The 22300-nt window shown below is 36.4% G+C and overlaps 2 protein-coding genes across 5 annotated transcripts in view; one reads left to right on the top strand and one right to left on the bottom strand.

Moving 5' to 3' along the window:
• Window positions 1–5102, top strand: part of LOC139959623 (dehydrogenase/reductase SDR family member 4-like) — a 13420-nt gene extending 8318 nt beyond the window's left edge. The window contains exons 7-9 of the mRNA XM_071957390.1: window positions 1627–1761; window positions 2441–2496; window positions 2921–5102. Of these exons, the coding sequence (XP_071813491.1) occupies window positions 1627–1761; window positions 2441–2496; window positions 2921–3035 (306 nt within the window). The 3' untranslated portion in view covers window positions 3036–5102. The remainder of the gene's footprint in view (window positions 1–1626; window positions 1762–2440; window positions 2497–2920) is intronic.
• On the bottom strand, window positions 4511–22300 carry LOC139959609 (nose resistant to fluoxetine protein 6-like). Of its 4 annotated transcripts, none has more exons than XM_071957367.1 (16): window positions 22067–22300; window positions 21577–21783; window positions 20693–20838; window positions 19492–19570; window positions 18706–18811; window positions 18334–18548; window positions 17437–17616; window positions 16700–16793; window positions 16089–16181; window positions 15267–15435; window positions 12973–13052; window positions 12119–12229; window positions 11121–11259; window positions 10532–10718; window positions 9550–9692; window positions 4511–8736 (listed from the first exon to the last, which is right to left on the bottom strand). In XM_071957367.1, exons 2-16 carry the CDS (start codon window positions 21767–21769, stop codon window positions 8623–8625), a joined length of 2049 nt encoding a protein of 682 aa, XP_071813468.1. In that variant the 5' UTR covers window positions 21770–21783; window positions 22067–22300; the 3' UTR covers window positions 4511–8622. The 4 variants fall into 4 exon arrangements, with proteins under 4 accessions (XP_071813468.1, XP_071813457.1, XP_071813448.1 ...); XM_071957356.1 differs by having other exon boundaries at window positions 12110–12229; window positions 21988–22299; XM_071957347.1 differs by having other exon boundaries at window positions 12110–12229; window positions 22067–22299.

The following is a 22300-nucleotide window of genomic DNA, read 5'->3' as shown; positions in this document are numbered from 1 at the left end:
GGTCGCACTATCGTAGCACTGCAAGTACACAGTGGCGTGATCATTTGATACAAACCAGGAGAGTGGGCAAATCTGGGTAGTGTCTTGGCAAAGTGTTGATATTTGCTTTGATGATAAAACAGACTTTTCTCAATACTTTAAAAGATCCATTTTGGAAAGAAAGTACTAAATTTCAACCAGCTTACAATGGAATATGTACTACCAAGGTATTAGATTTTCAACCAACATACACTATAACACACGTATGCAAATTTATGCTAATGACTGGCCATCATCAAACATTGCAGCTGTTTTAATTCATGATACCGATGAAGGAAGCTATTCGTCTCATTTCAGGACGGTTCATCACATTCTTTGCGCTCTGATAAGTCAAGGCAAACATACTGTTAGATAACCAGGGTTCATACAATGTCTTTTACTACTAATATCTAATTTTAAACCCTCAATGTATGCATTTCATCAATATAATGAGAAGCACTAGTCTATTTCTGAAGGTTGTCCTTGTTGATGACTTAGCCTTGGTGTCTTGCATGTCTGTCTGTGGTAAATATCGTCGATCACTCACAAAGTTAAGATGTTTACTTCTGAATCTGAATGGCTTAAGTTGGCAAAATCCTACTAGAGGACATAAACCCCAACTTTCAGAAATAAAAAGACTGTGGACCTGTGTGAGCAACTGGTCGTATTCACCTGCGGCATGCATGATTCACAAGCATGACGGAAAAGTTCCGAGGGCATCCCTTTGTGTTTAAGTTGTCTGTAAATTTGGATAACGTACCAACTGTACTGTTATCACATTTATTTTAAATCTACAACAAAATGATCTCAGCTTATTGTATAAAAAATCACCAGATACTGGCAGATAGTCATTTTTGTTATTTAATAAAGTTTAGTTTAGCTTAAATTGTCTTAAGTGTTTCATATTATTATAACGTTTAACGTCTTGTGGCAACGAGTCTATACATTAACAGTCTGTCTGTGTTGCCATGGTTATGAGCTAGAAATATAAAGACTGGTCCTCTGTGGTGAAGTTTTCATACCTATAGAATCTACAATCACCTTTTTAGAACTGTCTTCTATGAGACATTAAGTTGACCATATAGTACCTCTTTGGTCCCCCCTTTTTTAATTTTTTTAAACAAACTTAGGCAGTTAGAACTTCCACAAGACCTGCTTTAAAGAAAAATTGGAAGTATATTTTGGTGCATACTTTTGACCATTTTAAAGCTGTGTTTGCTCGATGACTTGTTCAAACCTGCCAAGTTTAACATGATATTAGGATTGCAATTAATCCTACAAATTATAGATTATTTCAATAAATCAAGACTTGTAAAATAAGCTAGTATCCAACAAATTCAATACAATCACCAACAATTTTGTTGCTGGGACACGTTTTTGCTGTTATATTTAATCGCATGCAACAAGAAAGCTCATAATGTTCGACTGTTCGACTGTTCAAACAGTTCGACTGTTACTTCAACATTTGAAAAGAAACTTAACCGTCAAGTTTGTGACCCACACTTGGGGATTTCCTGATTGAACAACATCGTCTAGATTTATCGCTACCATTTATATATATTTTTATCCTTCATTTGCTGTTTATTATTTCTTTTGTTTGTTTGGTAGTTTCTTGGTGCCTATTCCATCAGTAAGACAGCCATCCTCGGCCTTACCAAAGCGCTGTCACACACCGTATCAGGTGAAGGGATCAGAGTCAATGGTATCGCTCCAGGCATCATAGAGACCAAATTCAGCTCAACTGTGAGTTTCACCATTTTTTCCCTCGATATTCCCTTTCATAATGTACAATGTAAGAATAAAATATGTATCAATCGGTAAAAAACAGAAAAATAAGACAGAGTTTCACATTTTGTGTAGCACTTAATTCTGAAATTAATCATTTATAATAAAACGTTATAGTAAAACACGGCTGAAATAGCATGGTGTTAATATTTTAAAGCAAACAAAAGGAGCAACTATTCATATTTTCATTTTCACATTGAGTTTTTCTTGTTTTTGCATGATACTCTGTTGGGGTTCTAAGGTAGGAGTCTAGATTAACAACAGCTATGTTTTCAATGTTACTCTGCAAAATAAAGTTATTTGTCTATGTGTATACTTAAATGGTAGATATTATTCTTAAAATTTATATGTGACCAATTAAACCTTCTTGAACACATTTCAATGCTTGAACAACTCTATAGCCACAGTCCCCCACCATATCCTAAAAGCTGGACATGGGGGGGAGGGTGGGGGAGGGGAGGGCTGATAACGCATGTGTGTTTCAGCCTGATTCTGAGTAATGAAAGACCAAAATGTACATCCAAACCAGAGTTTTAGTTAACATTTTCAGAAAAATGTTGACAGGTCGAAATGCCTATCTTTAAAGAATAGTGCACAAAAGGTTTACAAATATCATATTTTCTCCTGTCTTTGGCAGCTCACTGAAAATGAGGAGGTCCTTCAAAAGAATCTTTCGTCAGTCTCCATGGGAAGGTAATGTACATTGCTATATCAGTTGTTTTCTGTTGGAAAGGTATTAACAGACAATTACATTCAACATATATAGTAATTTCATGCAGTATTGATTTACTGGGATTACGTAAATTTAGACAAATACCATTTTCCTTTCGAAGGAATGATGCCCCTCCCCCCCCCACCTCCTCACCCCAATCTCCAGAAGAAGGAAAAAAGCGATAGTAAACCTCAACAATGAATGAATTAACTTGGAATTAATAAAATAAAAACTTCACTTGAATGAACTTTTGGAATGAATGAAATTGGAATGAAATTTTAATGAAGGAATGAGTGGAATGAATCAAATGAATGCTGTTGAGTACATAAACCATGACATCATATCTGTCCAATTAACTGGAAATGTCGACAAACAGATCAAACTGAATTATTTCTCGGATTGCAGAGTGGGCCAGCCAGAGGAATGTGCCGGAGCCGTAGCTTTCTTGGTCTCGGACGACGCCTCCTACATCACCGGAGAGAACATGGTCATCGCCGGAGGACAACCCTCTCGAATGTGAGCTGTCTCTGCTCCATGTACCAAAGAACAATGGAATAGGACTTGGCCAGTACTGGAATATAACAACTTCATGCGTCTTCTGTATTCATGGCAATTTTTTTGTGTCACATTCTGCCCGAGTTGTCTTTGTTTCTTGAAGTGTATATTATGAATTAAAAAACATTCTGTGCAAAGCAAGATCTTTTAAATTTGAAGGGGAGAAAAAAAATCTTTTTTATTTTATTTTCATTGATTAATATTATGATGTGCCAAAAAAAAAATTAATGAAAGAAAGAAAATCATAAGCTTTAATAAAAATGCTGCAATATATAGTTAAAGGTCATCATTATAGCCACTTAGTGTGTTATAAAGTTAAAGGTGTTCACTGTGCAGTCAAGTTGAGACCTCAAGAAGAATTCTAAAGAAAAGATTTAAAGAATTTTCTCTGACAGACGTTGTGAGTCGTTCTCAGTGCCTGTGAATAATTAGGTAGTAAACCTCATTGTCTGTGAATGGTTCAATGAGTCCGTCTCATTGTCTGTGAATAGTTCAGTGAGTCGGTCTCATTGTCTGTGAATAGTTCAATGAGTCGGTCTCATTGTCTGTGAATAGTTCAATGAGTCGGTCTCATTGTCTGTGAATAGTTCAATGAGTCAGTCTCATTGTCTGTGAATAGTTCAGTGAGTCGGTCTCATTGTCTGTGAATAGTTCAATGAGTCGGTCTCATTGTCTGTGAATAGTTCAGTGAGTCGGTCTCATTGTCTGTGAATGGTTCAGTGAGTCGGTCTCATTGTCTGTGAATGGTTCAGTGAGTCGGTCTCATTGTCTGTGAATGGTTCAGTGAGTCGGTCTCATTGTCTGTGAATGGTTCAATGAGTCGGTCTCATTGTCTGTGAATGGTTCAATGAGTCGGTCTCATTGTCTGTGAATGGTTCAGTGAGTCGGTCTCATTGTCTGTGAATGGTTCAGTGAGTCGGTCTCATTGTCTGTGAATAGTTCGGTGAGTCGGTCTCATTGTCTGTGAATAGTTCGGTGAGTCGGTCTCATTGTCTGTGAATGGTTCAGTGAGTCGGTCTCATTGTCTGTGAATGGTTCGGTGAGTCGGTCTCATAGTCTGTGAATGGTTCGGTGAGTCGGTCTCATTGTCTGTGAATAGTTCGGTGAGTCGGTCTCGTTGTCTGTGAATATGTGGTTAAGTCGGCCTTATTGTCTTGAAATAGTTTGGTGAGTGGGTCTCATCGTCTTGCAGTAGTTTTTGAGTTGCAACCATGAAGAAACTACTTATAAACCTGTCAGCCAAGTTTGGCTTTTTAGAGGCAATAGTGATGACCTTTAAAAGTGATTTAATGGTTATATAGTGATGTAACCATTAAATTTATCTCACTGGTTAATTTTCTTTTTAGGATCAGCAAAAAATTGATCATGGTTTCAATTTTATAAGTAGTATTCCATTTTTTTCTTTTAACTCTAGGGACAACAGTTTTTCCTTTTCTGTTATATAGCAGACTCTGAGACAGTCAAGGATATTTTCCAAACACTATCATGGACTTAATTTTATTTATCCCAAACCTCAATAAAATGTTTAAATATCATTTTCTCATTTTTATCATAAAATATTGGTTTTCTGCTGCATGTTTTACATTGCTTTCTTAAAATGTCACAAATGTGGATCCTTAACTCAACCAAAGATTTAAGACAACTCACACGTAACTCATACATAAGAAGATGTATCATTTAAATGTTACTGTACATATCTCAATTAATGGATTCATATGACACATTTAGTTTCTGCAACTCTGAAAGCAACAAGTTTTCATGTCACAAACACATGCAGACCATATTTTTGTTCCAAGCATTTAAATCCTAATTAATTTTAGTGTTGCTGTTAAAATTGCAATAAGAACACTAGCCGTGGCTACCTTGGGGCCTCTGTATGATGTAAAGCAAATTATTTCAGGTGCATTTTATGATTTTAAGCTGAGGTTTGCTTTCAGGATAAGAAAAATCAGGTCTTCTTATTCCGAATTGTAGCATTCCAGTTTTTTCCCCAGATTGTCTGTTTTTTTTTTTTTTATCGGTAATAAAATATTTTCCTGAATTTAATGTGGTAATAGTATTTCTGTTAATTTAACATACATTAACTGATGAAATCAATGAAAATCAGAAAAAAAATCTGCCTTTGTGTTGTTTTAGCTGTCTATTTTATACTACACTCCTGGAAATATTATTCAATTGTCTGAAGCCAGTAATTTTTGTTCTCAAATGTTTATTATAAAAATCAAAGACTGATTATATTGTATTTTGTACCATACTTTAACCAATACCAAGAGATTGAATTTTTTATAATGGAAAATATTATTAATGTATAATAATTCTTTCTTTGTTGTTCCATTTATTGTTATATATTGTTCTTCCGTACAAATGTTCCATTATTCATCTCTCTAGTCCTGGCATGTTGATATTTCAAACTGTACTTGGTGCGGACAAACACAATTTTCTTTCAAATTTCTTAAAAATTCCCTGTAAGTTTTCCGTTGGTGATATATATATATATATGCATATATATATATATATGCATATATATGTATGCATATATATATAAATATATATATATATGAATGAAAATCGTAATGAGTTGGAAAATCAAGAACAGTGAATAAACTTCCAACCTCCACCGGGATTCGAACCTGGGCCTCCCGCTTTGTACGCGGACACCCTAACCAACTAGGCTATGGACGCTGATTGTATGTCCAAAGGTTCGAAACCGGTAAGGAAGGTCGTAATTCTACTGTAGGCATTTGTCACCTGTATCGAACAATACCAGTTCTATTTTTGGTGACATATTTTGCCTTACTCTAGAGATCAAACATGATTCTAACCAACTCGAAATCATTTGTGATTCCTAAAGCCGGATCTCGAAAGAGATATATATATATACATTCTCCTCAAAAATTGTGATAACTATGATTGAATTTATGTGAGGTTGAAAAGAAGCATTTACTCCCCCGCCCTCCCTCACCCCACACTCCCCCTCCTAACACTCTCTTGTTCAGTGCCCACAGAACTGGATCCTGCAAAGACTGGTTCCAATCCTGTTTAAGCCAACGATACCTTTGCGAATTTCAAATTTATTTATGATATCCCTGTCCGAGATTATTAAAACAACAATAGAAAAGTACTATTGAACTTCTAAAATATGTTAAGTTAGAGGATGAAACATTACACAGAGTTCTCTGTATTGAAGTAATCAGTTTACATATAATTTTCTGATTGGAGATTTGAGGACCAGGGCAGTAATCGGACTAATCTTCTATAAATCTCTCCGTGGAGAGACAAGTGTTTGTACTAACACATGGGGAACCTCACACATGGTTGAGATTTGAGGACAAAGGCAGTATCAGACTAATCTTCAATGTAGCTAAAATTGACCCATAGCAGGGAAAGTCAATTATTGTTCGGGCCATGACCGAGGGGGGGGGGGTTTGGGGTTATGGGGTAGGGGAGGCTGGAGAAGGTGATAGTCAGTCTGAAGGATATCAATCTATGCTCTATCGCACTATATGTGAAATACTTTTATAGAACCAAAGAAATTTTGGAACCACTGAGGTAAAATATACAGTAGGTCAAACAAAGATTGTAAATGTAGTACATATCAGTCTATTGATATTGGAAAGGGATAAATTTTACCATTGTGACTGATTAATAGGATTATCAGTTAAAGTTCTGTCTAGATATAAGCTGTTACTAATTAGTTTTTGTTAACTGCCCTTGTTTACTGCAAAGGGCACTGTTTGACTTATCTTTTGATATACAGAGATTGGTTGGTGACCTTGATAGCCACGAGATAATGAGTACAATTCTCAAGTTATACCTTTAAATTAAACCAATCACCAACAGTCATTAGCTGTATATGATATCAAGAACAGTGGTTTGTGTGAATGTCAACAGCTCACGGTTTGCTGATAAGAGTATAGTCCGGACAAGACAATAGCTCGTTCCTGATTGAATTTATTCAGGGTTATTGGTCAAAGGCACCATTGTAACCTTGTATCAGTGTAATCCCCAAGTATGTTGGAATTGTTGAATTCAGTGTAATCCCTAAGTATGTTGGAACTGTAGAATTCAGTGTAATCCCCAAGTAGAATTGTAGAGTTCAGTGTAATCTCCAAGTATGATAGAATTCAGTGTAATCCCCAAGTATGTTAGAATTAAGCCCGCCCCCTCCCCCACCCCCCTCAATATATGCATGCTCCCCAAAATAGCAAATGGCTTTTGACTGGCCTTAAAAGGAGAAGTTTTCCGGAAACACCAACTTCGAGGGTCATTTGGAGGGTCAAAAAAAAGAAGAGTTTTGGTACGTTTCGAAAGAACAGACAACAGTAAAGGAATGCTATGAGAGTAAGAAATTATTTCTAATTTAGTATATATTTCATTACATTTCACAAAAAAATATTTTTGATATATATATATATATATATATAAAATTACATATTGAGGTCAGTTAAAATTGATTTAAAAGCAGGCCCACGAAATATTGAAACAGGTAATTTTTTATGTTGAACTATGCTTTAAAATTCTTTGGCAAAGTGAAAAATACTTTTATGGTTTTATGATGAAAATGAGATTTGTAAGCGACAGATTTCATGAGAAAAAAATAAAATAAAAAAACCACAATTAATATGGTAGACTGGTCGACAATCACCTTTACAATTCCTTGATTATCTGATGAAAATTCTTTTGTAAAGTTGAAACCTTTTTCAAATACAACTTTGGGCAAAGTAAAAATGACTAAATTTTCTACAAATAGTAATAGAATGTTAAGCAGACACATACCAAAATATAGGAGAGTACTCCTCTTGAATCTTAGTTTATAAAAGTTTAAACATTGATATATAACGACAGCAATCAAATTGCTTAACTGTAACCCCAATTCATTGGTAAATTTTGATCTCTTACGTGATGAATGTAATTTCTCGTTTTCCTTTTCTCTGTATTCCAATAGTGTTGCCATGACAATGATCAGACATGTGTTTGGCATGAACAATATTACTCTGGTGCTTCAGTTTCATTGTAAGCATAAAGAAATAAAATATGTCTTAAGTTTGGAAGTAAAGAAGCTATGTCACATACGATGTATTAGTTGTGGTTACGATATTTGTATTATCATCCTGTCTGCGAGGATCGATAGAATACTGTGTTCGTTTGCATGATGTAACTGGTTAAAGGATATTATTAGGCATTATGTAATAGCAAATTATAAAATTACTTTGATTTTATGAAATATGGTATCGTTCATGACCTTGTGCCTTCAGTGAGCAAGGAGTAGCTGATCTGTTGTATTGCGCCAACATTCACACTAATCACTCCAATTCCTATAAATTGACAACTATAAACATTTGTAAATTCAATATACTAAAAAAATAATCAAATGTAACATTTAAGAAATAACAATCCCTGGCCATCTGATTTCTACCATCAAATTTCAAATCAATATCAAAAAAGAGGATAAAAAATATATCACTTTTCATCAAGACACTTAAGAAATGCAGACATCCCAGATTGGACAATTTTTTCCCATTAAATATCACAAAATGATCGCAATAAGTTGTTCAGTTTCTTGGTATGAACAACTTCTCAAGACCGACCAATGGAAACTCCACGGTAAGAGAGAAGATGGCTGCACAGGCATACGTCAAAAGACTGACACCGGCAAAATAAAATGCCTGTAAAAAAAAGATATAAATGTACTGAGTTTCTGAGTTCTGTATAGTTACTTTAATACTTAGTAATATACTTGCCCTAATACCGACATATACCTTAAGACCTACCGGTGTCGATATTTATGAATGACGATTACTTATCTGTTTCCCATTCAAAAATGTTCAAAAATGATGAAAGAGTTTTCTGTTGTTAATTAACTAATGTACTTTGAAAAAATAGCAAACCACAACGAGAGGATCTAGAGATCAAGTTTTCACTCGTTCATGTCTTTCAATTACTGGATGTCATCGAAACAAGTTTTTATTAATAGTTTTTTGAGCATGAGCAATAACATAAATGCATTTTATATCACGATGGATGATATATAAAAGAACAATTTTGGAAAATTTGGAAAGAAAGCCATTGGAACAATTTTTTTGAAAACAACTTTCAAATACTATATCCCAGAATTAACAACTAGCTACCAGGGCTGAAGACTTTTGGTCATTAACTATTGAGAGGAAATTACCACCTGATTCCGTCGGTTTAGAAAAAACACGTCAAAATGGACCCTAACTGGAGTGAATTTTGTGAGAGAGCGACTATGGTAATGAAAGGCATCCCCATGATACAGAGATGCCACCAGGCACATAGCCAGATCCCCCCGTACCCCCCATGTGGAGGTGCCCCCTCCCATCTGACCTACCATCATGTTTACAAAAATATCACTAGTTACAAGACATGAGTCTTGTGCCCCTCCTTAAATTGTTGGTCCCCCCCTCCAACTCTTAACTATGGCCTTGGCTGTCACTGAACATATCTTCTTTCAAACTTACTATTAAAGTAAGAGACAAATAGAAAGGCGATCCTTGGTGTTGCAAGAAGAGAGAAAGGATGATTGGATGAATCAAGTACGCTGTGTAGGTGAGTCTACCAAGAGGTGCCCAGGCAGGATGGCCGAGAAGAGAATTCACCCATCCTGAGGAACAGAGGAAAAACCAAGAGCACATGTTGATTGTCATATTAATGCTAATGTACACTGTACACAAACATTCTTTTTCTTTCTCGCTGTGTTTGTCAGCTTGAGGTATCAAAGCTTAGTAGGATAGATTGAAGAGCAAGTAGTATACACATGCAAACCTGTACACACAAAACACTAGAACCACAGCTAGCTAAATGCAGGGTTTACTGATGGTCAAAACATTTGAACTCTATCAGAACAGGCACTCTGAGTGATCGGATGCCGAGGTACACTCTCCTCTGTCAGATGGACAGGGACATTAACTGCCGGTCTCGGGAGCACGCATAGGTGAGACGATTACACCCCTAGTGTCTTGTGACTCTCTGAAGTAATGATCCAGTGACTAGATCATTAGATTGGATTAAAAAATTGAGTTCCAACTTAATGATCTATAGTATGGATTACTAGATACTGGTCCAGTTAAATGATCCAGTGACTGTATCATGATTTTATTTCACTCTGATGATTCAGCAACTGTTTGCCAGATTCATTGATTGGATTGTCAGATACCCCCTCCATCTAGCATTTCCAGTTACATTTACAAATTCCAAAAAATGGTCGCACACATAAAGAGAAAGTGGAGTTTGCCTAAAGAGATCGTTCATTTGCAGGAGCTACGTTGATATTATGAATTGATCCTGCTATCTCTTTTTCGACAAGCTATGCACCTCATTTTGAAGGCTGTTTATTCTGTAGTTCCAACATCATCATCACTTAGAAAGTAGGCAAGACGATTGTTCTGAGAGACAGCCTTTTACTTAATCCAAAAAAAAAAAAATTGGACAGAAGACTTGTACCTCCGTATCCATAGTGACAAGCAAAGACGACCCAGGCTAGGAAAACACCCCAAGCAAATCGGCAGAACATTTGGTAGATGACATTTGCTGCTTTTGACCAAGGACCGATATTGTAATAATTGTACAGGGAGAATATGCAGGCAAAGGCTATACCGGTAGCGACTATCCAACCTAACAAGGCGATCACCTGAAAGCGAAATATGAAAAACTTGTGTCAGTTTGTTGAGCATATAACAACCTAAAGACATTGTAATGTCAATTCAAGGCTGATCATAAGTGAACTTTTTACCTTGTCATCATATAGGGGCCAAAAAAAATTGATAGGTACAGGAAGGAGTTGGTAAGAGGACTGGTGAGCTGCAGTACGGAGATTGTAGTCTGCTGACCTGGACTTGACCTCAGTGTGACCTGGATGGGGACTTGGACTCAGGATTAGGCCTTGGACTACAGGCTGGACTCTCACTGGAAGTTGTACTTGGGATCTACTAGCATTGGCCATTAACAGTCCTGATTTGAAGTCTATCAGCTATATGAGTCCTCACACCCTTACAGCTACCTTAATTCTGTTAAAAGTGCCAATGCTTCTTACCCAGTGTAGCTTGATTGACTTTCTAGGATATTTATAGATGACATATCCCAGCAGCATTCCTACCAAATAAGGAGTTATCCGACAGTACGGCTTGTTGTAGATCACATCAGTGAATGTGTCATCTGATTGAGTTGCTGTTCTGTTAATATAAATAAAAGCGCAAAAGAAATGATCAAAATCAAGACATTTACAAACATTTTTCCATTCATTCGTCTGTTTATAATTACTGGCATCATCTAGAAAATGAATACCCAAGAAATATCCATCTCTGACATAATCTATTCTATATGAAGATAACATGGAGATACTGTTTAATGCAATCAACTGAATTTGAATCAGCTTTAACACATCATGCTATAAAAGAAATAAGATGTGCACAAAATGATAGCATCACATTTAAGAACACATGCTGTACGTCCGGCTATTAATGTACTATGTAACTACACTCAGTGATAACTCCCAGAACCATAGGTCAGCAATGCTCAAATGTTTTAGTCATTGCCTCTGTCTTTAAGTAACCTGATACCACGATGAAATGCTTAATTATCCCATCCCCCCCCACCCCTCCTTAACATACAGACATCATTTCTGGGGAAGACACTTCCATAGCAATGGATTTGTAAACATCTAACCACTGTCACCATACTTAAAATATTACGGACGTTACTGATGTCGTTTATAATCTACACCTGCAGTTACTCATTAACTCCCACTCTTACACCCCTCAGCTATTCTCGTCTCCTAAAGTCCTCTCATCGCCTCTTCCTTTCATCTCATCATCGTTTGATCTCTCTCTCTCTCCCATGTTGCTTTATTTTAGTACTCAACGGCCAAAGTTTAACTGTCTGTCCGTCTGTCTATCAGTCAATTTAAAGAGTGTCCTCTGTCTGTTTTTTGGGTGTTTTGGTTCGCCTAGGGCTGCAGAAGATCCTGCTGTTTATAGGATGGAACTGTCAGCCCCCCTCTAACGTTGATATAATTGTACCTACGTGATATCCGTGATATCCATGATAGCAGCTGGGAAGTTGTACACGGCCATCAATGCAGCCGTAGCACACATACTACCTGCACATAGTACAGCTATCAAGCTCATACCTAGCCATGGGATGCTGTAATGGACAAATATCAACAAAAGACATAACATGAATTTTGCTCAAAATAAATTCAAGTCATACCACGTTTACAGGAATATGCAATAAATGACCTGTTTTATATTAAAAATTCCTAGAGCAAAGCTATACAGATATTACCAGCAAGAAACCAATCCAATTTGGATGTTAATTTGAAACTATCTTTCATTTCCGGTCAAATGCTTGCAATTCCTATTAAGCAGTACCATGATAAATTTATGTTGCTATGGAGATGATCTTCACCGACCTCCTGCCTTTTATTATTATTTACTTACACCACTTAAATTTTTTACAGGCATTAAAATCACCACAGCATGGATATGTTTGTTTACACACATTGTTTCATTAATAATGTACATATAGATTGGGCATGATGGCTGTCCACAAAGAAAATAAATTACTGCATTTGGTCAAATTAGTAAATACTGCAAGTTGCTTCAACTATGCTCAGACACTGATGAATTAGCCTGCCAGTATCATGTCATTGGAAGTTCTTGTGGCCTTCAAAGCATGGTCAAATGTAAAATGCATAATATGTCTGTATGAAATAAGGCTTGTATATCACGTTTTAATTAACATTTTAATCTGTTTGAAATTTTAAGCTCATTTCTTATATATTCTGCATTGAGTATAGACAAACAAGAAGATGTGGAAGAAACCAAGGACATCACATAAATGTAAAAATGAAATTTGATGTCTAACGTGAAAAAACAACAACTTACTAATACAGAGGCAGTATGATCAGTGGGCTTATGATGAAGAACTGCATATCGTTAGCCAGATACCAAACCCAACCGATACACTAGAAATAAACAAAAACAATGGAGTTAGTGAACAGTCAAGATAAAACAATGCACACTGTTAAGCCAGGTACCAAACCCAACCAATACACTAGAAATAGACAATACAATGGTGTTAGTGAACAGTCAAGATAAAACAATGCACACTGTTAGCCAGATACCAAACCCAACCAATACACTAGAAATAAACAAAAACAATGGAGTTAGTGAACAGTCCAGATAAAACAATGCACACTGTTAGCCAAATACCAAACCCAACCAATACACTAGAAATAGACAATACAATGGAGTTAGTGAACAGTCAAGATAAAACAATGCACACTGTTAGCCAGATACCAAACCCAACCAATACACTAGAAATAAACAAAAACAATGGAGTTAGTGAACAGTCAAGATAAAACAATGCATAGTGTTAGCCAGATACCAAACCCAACCGATACACTACAAATAAACAAATACAATGGAGTTAGTGAACAGTCAAGATTAAACAATGCATACTGTTAGCCAGATACCAAACCCAACCAATACACTACAGATAAACAAAACAATGGAGTTAGTGAACAGTCAAGATAAAACAATACATACTGTTAGCCAGATACCAAACCCAACCAATACACTAGAAATAGACAATACAATGGAGTTAGTGAACAGTTAAGATAAAACAATACATACTGTTAGCCAGATACCAAACCCAACCGATACACTAGAAATAGACAATACAATAGAGTTAGTGAACAGTTAATATAAAACAATACATACTCTTAGCCAGATACCAAACCCAACCAATACACTAGAAATAGACAATACAATGGAGTTAGTGAACAGTCAAGATAAAACAATACATACTGTTAGCCAGATACCAAACCCAACCAATACACTAGAAATAGACAATACAATAGAGTTAGTGAACAGTCAAGATAAAACAATACATACTGTTAGCAAGATACCAAACCCAACCTATACACTAGAAATAAACAATACAATGGAGTTAGTGAACAGTCAAGATAAAACAATGCATAGTGTTAGCCAGGTACCAAACCCAACCGAAACACTAGAAATAAACAAATACAATGGAGTTAGTGAACAGTCAAGATAAAACAATGCATAGTGTTAGCCAGATACCAAACCCAACCGATACACTACAAATAAACAAATACAATGGAGTTAGTGAACAGTCCAGATTAAACAATGCATACTGTTAGCCAGATACCAAACCCAACCGATACACTACAGATAAACAAAACAATGGAGTTAGTGAACAGTCAAGATTAAACAATGCATACTGTTAGCCAGATACCAAACCCAACCAATACACTACAGATAAACAAAACAATGGAGTTAGTGAACAGTCAAGATAAAACAATACATACTGTTAGCCAGATACCAAACCCAACCAATACACTAGAAATAGACAATACAATGGAGTTAGTGAACAGTTAAGATAAAACAATACATAGTGTTAGCCAGATACCAAACCCAACCGATACACTAGAAATAGACAATACAATAGAGTTAGTGAACAGTTAAGATAAAACAATACATACTGTTAGCCAGATACCAAACCCAACCAATACACTAGAAATAGACAATACAATGGAGTTAGTGAACAGTCAAGATAAAACAATACATACTGTTAGCCAGATACCAAACCCAACCAATACACTAGAAATAGACAATACAATAGAGTTAGTGAACAGTCAAGATAAAACAATACATACTGTTAGCCAGATACCAAACCCAACCAATACACTAGAAATAAACAATACAATGGAGTTAGTGAACAGTCAAGATAAAACAATGCATAGTGTTAGCCAGGTACCAAACCCAACCGAAACACTAGAAATAAACAATACAATGGAGTTAGTGAACAGTCAAGATAAAACAATGCATAGTGTTAGCCAGATACCAAACCCAACCGAAACACTACAAATAAACAATACAATGAAGTTAGTGAACAGTCCAGATAAAACAATGCACACTGTTAAGCCAGATACCAAACTCAACCAATACACTAGAAATAGACAATACAATGGAGTTAGTGAACAGTCAAGATAAAACAATGCATACTGTTAGCCAATAAACAACAGATGAAGTAACACAACAATAAACAATACACCTATTGTTAGGAATAACCAAACCCATCCCATTATAATAGGAGAGGGAAGAACAGCAAACCTGACTGCAGGCCTACAGTTTGTAACCAGTTAATTACTCACTATTTGGGCATCATGAATAGGATAAAAGTTGTTGATGTATAAAAGATTTGTCCACCAGTATTTAGGACAATCCTCCCGAGCACTCAACGTCTGGGCGAAAGGTCCATGGCCAAAGTAGGGGGTTATGAAGACGTAGAACAGCATTGTCACTGCCATGGCAGGTGTAAGTCTGAATAAAAGACGCATTTTGATAACATTAATGACTAAGATAAAAGTTGTAATGCTGGTATGAATTGGATAAATACTTTATGGAAGAGATGGTAATGCTACATATGTGCTCTTAAAATGTTTAATGACAGATGAGGTTACCATAGTAACATTGATAAAGTGACAATGAAAATAAGAATTCCAGTTGCTGATATTAAAGTAACAAATAAATAAATGTATACCATATTTGGGAGTTAATAAAGAGAGGGAAAAAACGAAAACTTCACGCTATCACATCAAAGTCAGATCTAGTTACCATGGTTACAATGGAGCCATTTTTTTCTTTTCATTATCTTCCACTAGCATATATGTGTTTACATGGATTGAATAGATGAGTGAAAATATCAAATGTTTTGATAATAGTTCACATCGTTAAAATATACCACAGAGGCCGTTTTATTTGTAAGTTGTTAATCTTTCTATTAAACACATATTTCATTGAAATACCAAAACGGGTTGGTGAATTCTTTTACAAAAATTGGATAATTAATGTTTATAACTTACAGAAGATGAGAGGGGGGGGGACCAGAACGAGAAGAGAACCTTTTCTAGGCAGTGTATAAGGCTGAGGAAAACACTACATCTGAAAAGTTGAATGTGAAGGACAAACTTTACCTCCAATATCGATGAAAGTAAAACCAACGCCAGGGGATATGTCCGTCACTCTTCTTTAGTTGTTTCAAGGTCAGGTATGTTACCAAGAGACCACTTGAGAGGTCCAAAGTAGCAAGATGAGAGAAAAGACAAAATTAAAGAACTTCATACCAAATTACCCACAATGCAAAATGTTAACAGAACCACAGAACTAATTAAAATACCAATACAACTGTCCTGTGCAAAGAATATGGTTTCATTCCATAATTGGTTTACACTGTGTTACTATTACATGCCATGCAGCACAACAAGTTGAACAGAAGAAGGATCTGCTAGATAGATCGATCAATCAATCAATTCCTTAATGCAACTTTAGGGTCTCACCATCTTAAAAACAAAGGTCAGGAAGGAGCATATGCATTGGTCCTTGAATAATTGTCAAACAAACATATTTATCCCTCATTTTCTTTTTATTGAAAATGTAATCATATTTTATGTACACTGGTCAAGGTGTAACTTCCATTTGCCAAGCCACCCCCCTCCACACCCCCCCCACATTTATTCATTTTTATTGCCCAATAAATAGTACCAACATAGAAGATTAAAATCATTCACTTGCTTTTGTTACTAACCTCAGGAAAAAGAAGGAGTCGACTGAGAAAAAGGCGTTTGACACTAACAGGAATCCAAACCTCTGAAACCAGCCGAGTCCAGTCAGGGGATTAACTAAAACACAAAAAGGAACCGAAGGCCACTTTTCTTGTTGTTTCAAACTAGTCTCAGTGTTAAACTGTAACAAACATTTCCATTTCTAGTTTTTATCTGTCATTAATCATTAATTGCTGAAGATTGAAAGCATCAAGTCCCCTGCTATGACTGATCGAGACTTTTGCCAGGTTTATGTCCCATCCCCTTCAGTCTGGAAAGCTAAACATGTTGCATTTTCCTGACTGGCAGTCGTCAGTCCCCTCTTCTCTAAGAAAAAAAAACAGTCTTGTCATTTATAAAGTGCCCTTTTGTTGATAAATTATATAGAAATATGTATTCAAATACTGGAATTCGTGGTATTGGGTATACAGAGGATCCATCTCATCAGGAGATTTCGGGTAAATTTGAAGCTTGCCCCCAAAAATGATGTCCCACTTCCCGTCAAAGTTTGCTCCCTCCCTCAGCTTGAATCCTCTTCCACTGCCTCTGGGCTAGGCTAGGCTATCCTAAGTAGGCCCACCATGAAAAAAAGTGTGGCAGGCCTAGGCTTAACAAAGTTGGTCTCTTTTCTTAAAGTAACAGTCTCTCTCGAAAAATGTCAAACGACCTTTCTGACATTTAGGTAATAATTGGCATTTAATAACCTGATTCTTTTACTCACATATCTCAATTAACATCGGAAAGGAAAAGACGTGACCGAGAATAACCCACAAGATGCTGAGGACACGAATACCATTGAGACAGGGAATACTGTCCCTTGACATCTTGCCCGACAATAACTTGGGCAGATTGTTCGGCAGAGCAAAACTAAAGATGACCGAATGGAAGGTTCCGATACGGGCTGTAAAAACAGAGATAATTTAGAAACAGTCGTATTAAAGTATGATTTCATAATGGTCCTTTTTGCAAACGTTTCAATGACCTATTTGTTAGCAAATGCATACATTTGCAGCTGCTTAATACTACAGAGTGCATTGGAATTTAGCCTCTTTTGGGAAGAATAGGCAGATTTAAAGTTTTTGCTTATAAACAAGTCAATGACACAGCTATGATGTGTTTGAAACAAGCATTCAATTGCTTCTTCTTTTAATATACCAAAGGGGTTAATTGAAATAGAAATGAAATATGTCATAATAATAATAATAATAATAATGTGGAATGTAGGGGAACTTGTCAAAACTGATAAAGGGGACAATAAGGCTGTCACGGATAGGAGTCGCTTTCTGTGTCTTTATTATGGAATACATAAATACGACTTAAACCACGTGACCACAACGTTCTCCACAATGCTGTGTTTTGTCTCGGTGCTGTATGTATCATTCAATACAGCCAGCATGAAACGTATTGCTCGGAGGATGAGAATGGTAAACTGTGACCCAAATATCATAAAATAATTGAAATTGGCAAGGAAGCAGACTCTGTACTTACAGACTTGACATATTTTACAATAAATACAATTTTTTGATTCATAATTTTTTTTCACACATTACCGATAGAGTTTTACATACGTTTCTGCAGGTTCTATTTTACGTTCTTTTAGGCAATTTTTGGGGCTTACCTGGTCCAACCTCACCTCTGATGGATGTGGACTGAACAGGGCTCTTACTGGGATCTTCATGGGACACCAGAGGAGCTTGATCTTCTTTAGGAGGGTAGCTGGTCTGGTCATCTATGAGGGTGGAGTCCTTCATGCTGCGACAGGCTGGAGAGTGGTACCATGCATGGTATAACGATGACGCGATCACCAAGAGGAACAGCAGACTGAAAAAGATACTGGGAAATGAAGGAGAAAAGAATTGTTGTGACAAATACTCTCTGATAGGATAACATACCAAGGAAAGAAAACAAGTCTGATTTGAACTTTCAAATCAAGTGCCATCCAAAGTAGTTAAATAACATTTCATGACATGTGCGTGAGGGATGTCCTTACACTGTCACTATAAATTTAGCATCATAAGCTCGATGAGGATTCTTCGTACACGTAGGTAAACTACTGGCCTCGAGTGAAATGATCCCGTCTAGACCAGGAATTTTATCTGGAAGATGAAGAAAGGTAAAACTAACTGAATGCAAAGTAAAATACTATGTTATCTGATATATCAGATGGATACTTAAAAGCACTAGTGCGCTGTGCTACTGCATACCACAGTTACAGCTTATTTGCAAACAAAAATACTGACTGAAATAACCACATATGTGAGAAAAAATCCAGTTGAAGATAACAAGAATATATATTATATTGAAGCTGACAGAATTTAAACAAGGATATAAGTGCTGTATCTCTCTATAACAGGTGAAATGAAATCGAAGGAACAGTTTAAAGAAAAGGACAAATAACAAGAAACACACTGGTCTTCCTCCTAGCTTGAGAGCTTGTTCCATTGCTGAGATGTAAAATCTTAAGCTTTCTTCACTTTGTATGACATGAACAAAAAAAAAAAGTGTTGTGATGTCATCACACATGGACGAAACATCAAAACTTTTTTTGGTTTTTCATTATTTTACACGAGTACAATTTAAGACCTTTGCTTTTGACACAGTAACCAAACCATACTTTGTTTTAATGATAAAAATTACTTTTATGCCGAAAGGAAAATCTAAGGTAGCCACCAAATACGCACCTAAGGAAAGCAATTTCTGAATATTTGTATCAAGCAATATTAGAAGATAACAGACAGGTTACATCCTTGCGATCGGATTTATAATATTTACCAACCTATGAAGAAGTCGATCCCATTATAGATGTCTACATCTGAACACTCTTTGGGTGCACATAGACCATATGTAAAAGGAATCTATTGAGAAAAACCAGAACAAATGCAACCATCAAAATATCTTGAATCAAATCCATCTAAATCAGTTGTCATTTAAAGTTTACAATTGGTGTTGAAGATTTTGGTCGGCTAGACTGGATATGGAGATGAAAGAACAGGTTGTAAGTTTGTGGAGAACTTTACAAAAATGGGTCAAAAAAGGTCATTGGTCACACAGATCTAGTGATACTGATCGGTTCATAACAATTGAAAACAATGCCTTGTACGTATCTAAGTGTATACACAACTTTACGTAAAATGAAACCACTAAGTTAATGGTTCTGTGCCACCTCTGTACTTATCATGGTTGACCCTGCTATTTCATACCACATATGGCAGGAAGCTCCTTTACTTGCTCAGAGAATCACTATTTTATATTCATTGGTTCATTAGGCCTTCATGTAAGAAGGTTGCTGCAATTCACATGTTGCTTCTCAAGTGTTTTTGTTTTCAGACCAAAACATCAAATAAAACAGAAGATTATGAGTGACAAATGAGCTTTGATATATATATTCTAAACATACTTCTGCAAGCTTGAAATTTCTCGGTGGCAACCACATCAACTAATACAGAAAAACCTGGTTCATAATGCAAATTAATATTGCCTTTGCAATATGGATACATGAAAACTGGATTATTAGTAAATGGAGAATCATGGTTTGAATTAAGGATTATGATAGGCTAAAATTATTTTAAGTGCAAGGTAGAAATTGCACTTGATATCATTGAAATGGCAGTTTCAAATGGGCAATAAGTCAATTTTCAAAACTGTTAAGGACATCAAGGCATTTTTTTCAAAGTGCTTGCAAATGCTTACAGATATACTGTTGTCTGGAAACAGGAACCGATCATGAGTCGTTTGTTAGCAGTTAAAGCATACCTCTGGTGCTAAATACTGCTGGAGTTTCAGGCAATGTTTGAGCCCTGATCAAAACAATTATTTAGCAACCTTCTTAGGCAATTTGACGGAAGGTCCACAGCAGTTGTTTTGTCTGTCATGGATACGATACGTGGCAGGGGCAATTGCCCTCTGTGTCGCTGGTAAAAGTGTGCCCCAGTAGGGGGAAAAGTACATCTGACAGAGAAGAATATATAGACACTTACCGATCCAACTGACTGAAGTTGAGAGACGTTGAATATTATCGAACAATACTGAAAGCCATACAGACTGGTACACTCATCAAAATGGCCAAGCCAATTAACATTCCCAGCTAAAATACCGGCTCCAGGTTTGCCGAAAGAATCCAGAGCTTGGATAAATGAAACAACATATGTGCGTTGTCTACGAACATCCTGCATTAGGAATATTACTATAAGATTAAAATCGCGATTGACGGGGAATAGCGTGACCGTTTTAGTTTTTTTACTTTGAAATAAAAGTGAAGAGTGTTGAAAAGTCTAGACAGATGATAGGACAGAATATGGGTCACTTGGTAGAATTGATAACCAAAATAATGATGATCTTTGCAGAAAAGTCTGATGTACAATACCATCAACATCAACACAGTTAACCATTATTAAAATTGTCCAAAGATTTTACAAGTACTTTTCTGGACAATCAGACTAATTAATTCTGAGAGAGAAAAACTTGTGAGCAAACTTGCTTATCTACTGCAAGAAACCTGTGTAGGTAAATATGTGAAAGACATTTACAATACCGTGCTCAATTTGACCTAGACTTGCATTATTTCAACCACTTGCTACAAAAAATGCGAGTGCACGAAAAAATGTACTTGCTAAAATTAAATTCTACAAGCATTTTCCTGGATTTGCGGATACAAATGCAACATGTGTCCATGGTGCCAAATGCCAGTGCTTTATTATTCTACTGGCAAACAGTAAAATCCACTGGAGTTTAGCCAGTGAATAGCCTCAATTTCAAAGTCTGCTATTACATCTCAATAATAAATAAAATGTGAGTAAAATTGAGACTCGTGAAGTAAGACACTTGTTTACATGCAGGAAGCAGATGTGCAAGAGCTAAATACCTTTGATCGTATTGTTGATTGTCATCTTACGGATTCCTTCCATACAGTCTGATGACACATTGTGTGTCTGGATATTTGCTAGGGCTCTCCTCTGGCCATAAAGCATGACCTTAATTGTCTCTGGACTGACAGCATCACAGCTCAAATGGAAGGATGAAAGCACCACAACAAGAAGCAGTTTATGGACTATCATCTTGTCTTAGTTTGCTGTGGATGATAGGAAAGATAACTCCACATGTATTTGTGTGTTCCTTGTTGTCATTTCGTTTGGGCTTATGAAGCTGCATATTGTGTTGACTGACATTCTGACCAAACCAATCACATTAATTCACACATCATTAACTGCACTACAACCTAGAGAAACACACTTTCTTTATGTTTACCATGTTATCTTTGAGAAAGATTGCTAACCTGTGGTTTGGTGCAGGTCTAACTTACAGCCTACCCTAGGCCTATACTATAGCCAGTATAGGCCTAGGCCTATACTCACCAAGTCGAAGATAGGAACTTTTGGAAATTTATTTCAAAAACGATATGCGAACTGCTCTCGTTCAGGGTTGGGGAGAGGGCAGTTTGTATGTTCCTGTTGGTAGACCAATTGCACCATAGACTGAGTTAATCACCACCGACCAACAAAAGAGAATATACTTTTGGTATCGTATTTGCCGACCAAGAATATTTCAACCGATTGCGAAATAGCTCCCAGTTGTTTACAAGGTGCCCA

The sequence above is a fragment of the Apostichopus japonicus genome, chromosome 3 (genome assembly GCF_037975245.1).
Source record: "Apostichopus japonicus isolate 1M-3 chromosome 3, ASM3797524v1, whole genome shotgun sequence".
NCBI classification, from domain to species: domain Eukaryota; kingdom Metazoa; phylum Echinodermata; class Holothuroidea; order Aspidochirotida; family Stichopodidae; genus Apostichopus; species Apostichopus japonicus.
The sequence above is the reverse complement of the archived record's forward strand: the minus strand, read 5'-3'. Positions and strand labels throughout refer to the sequence as shown.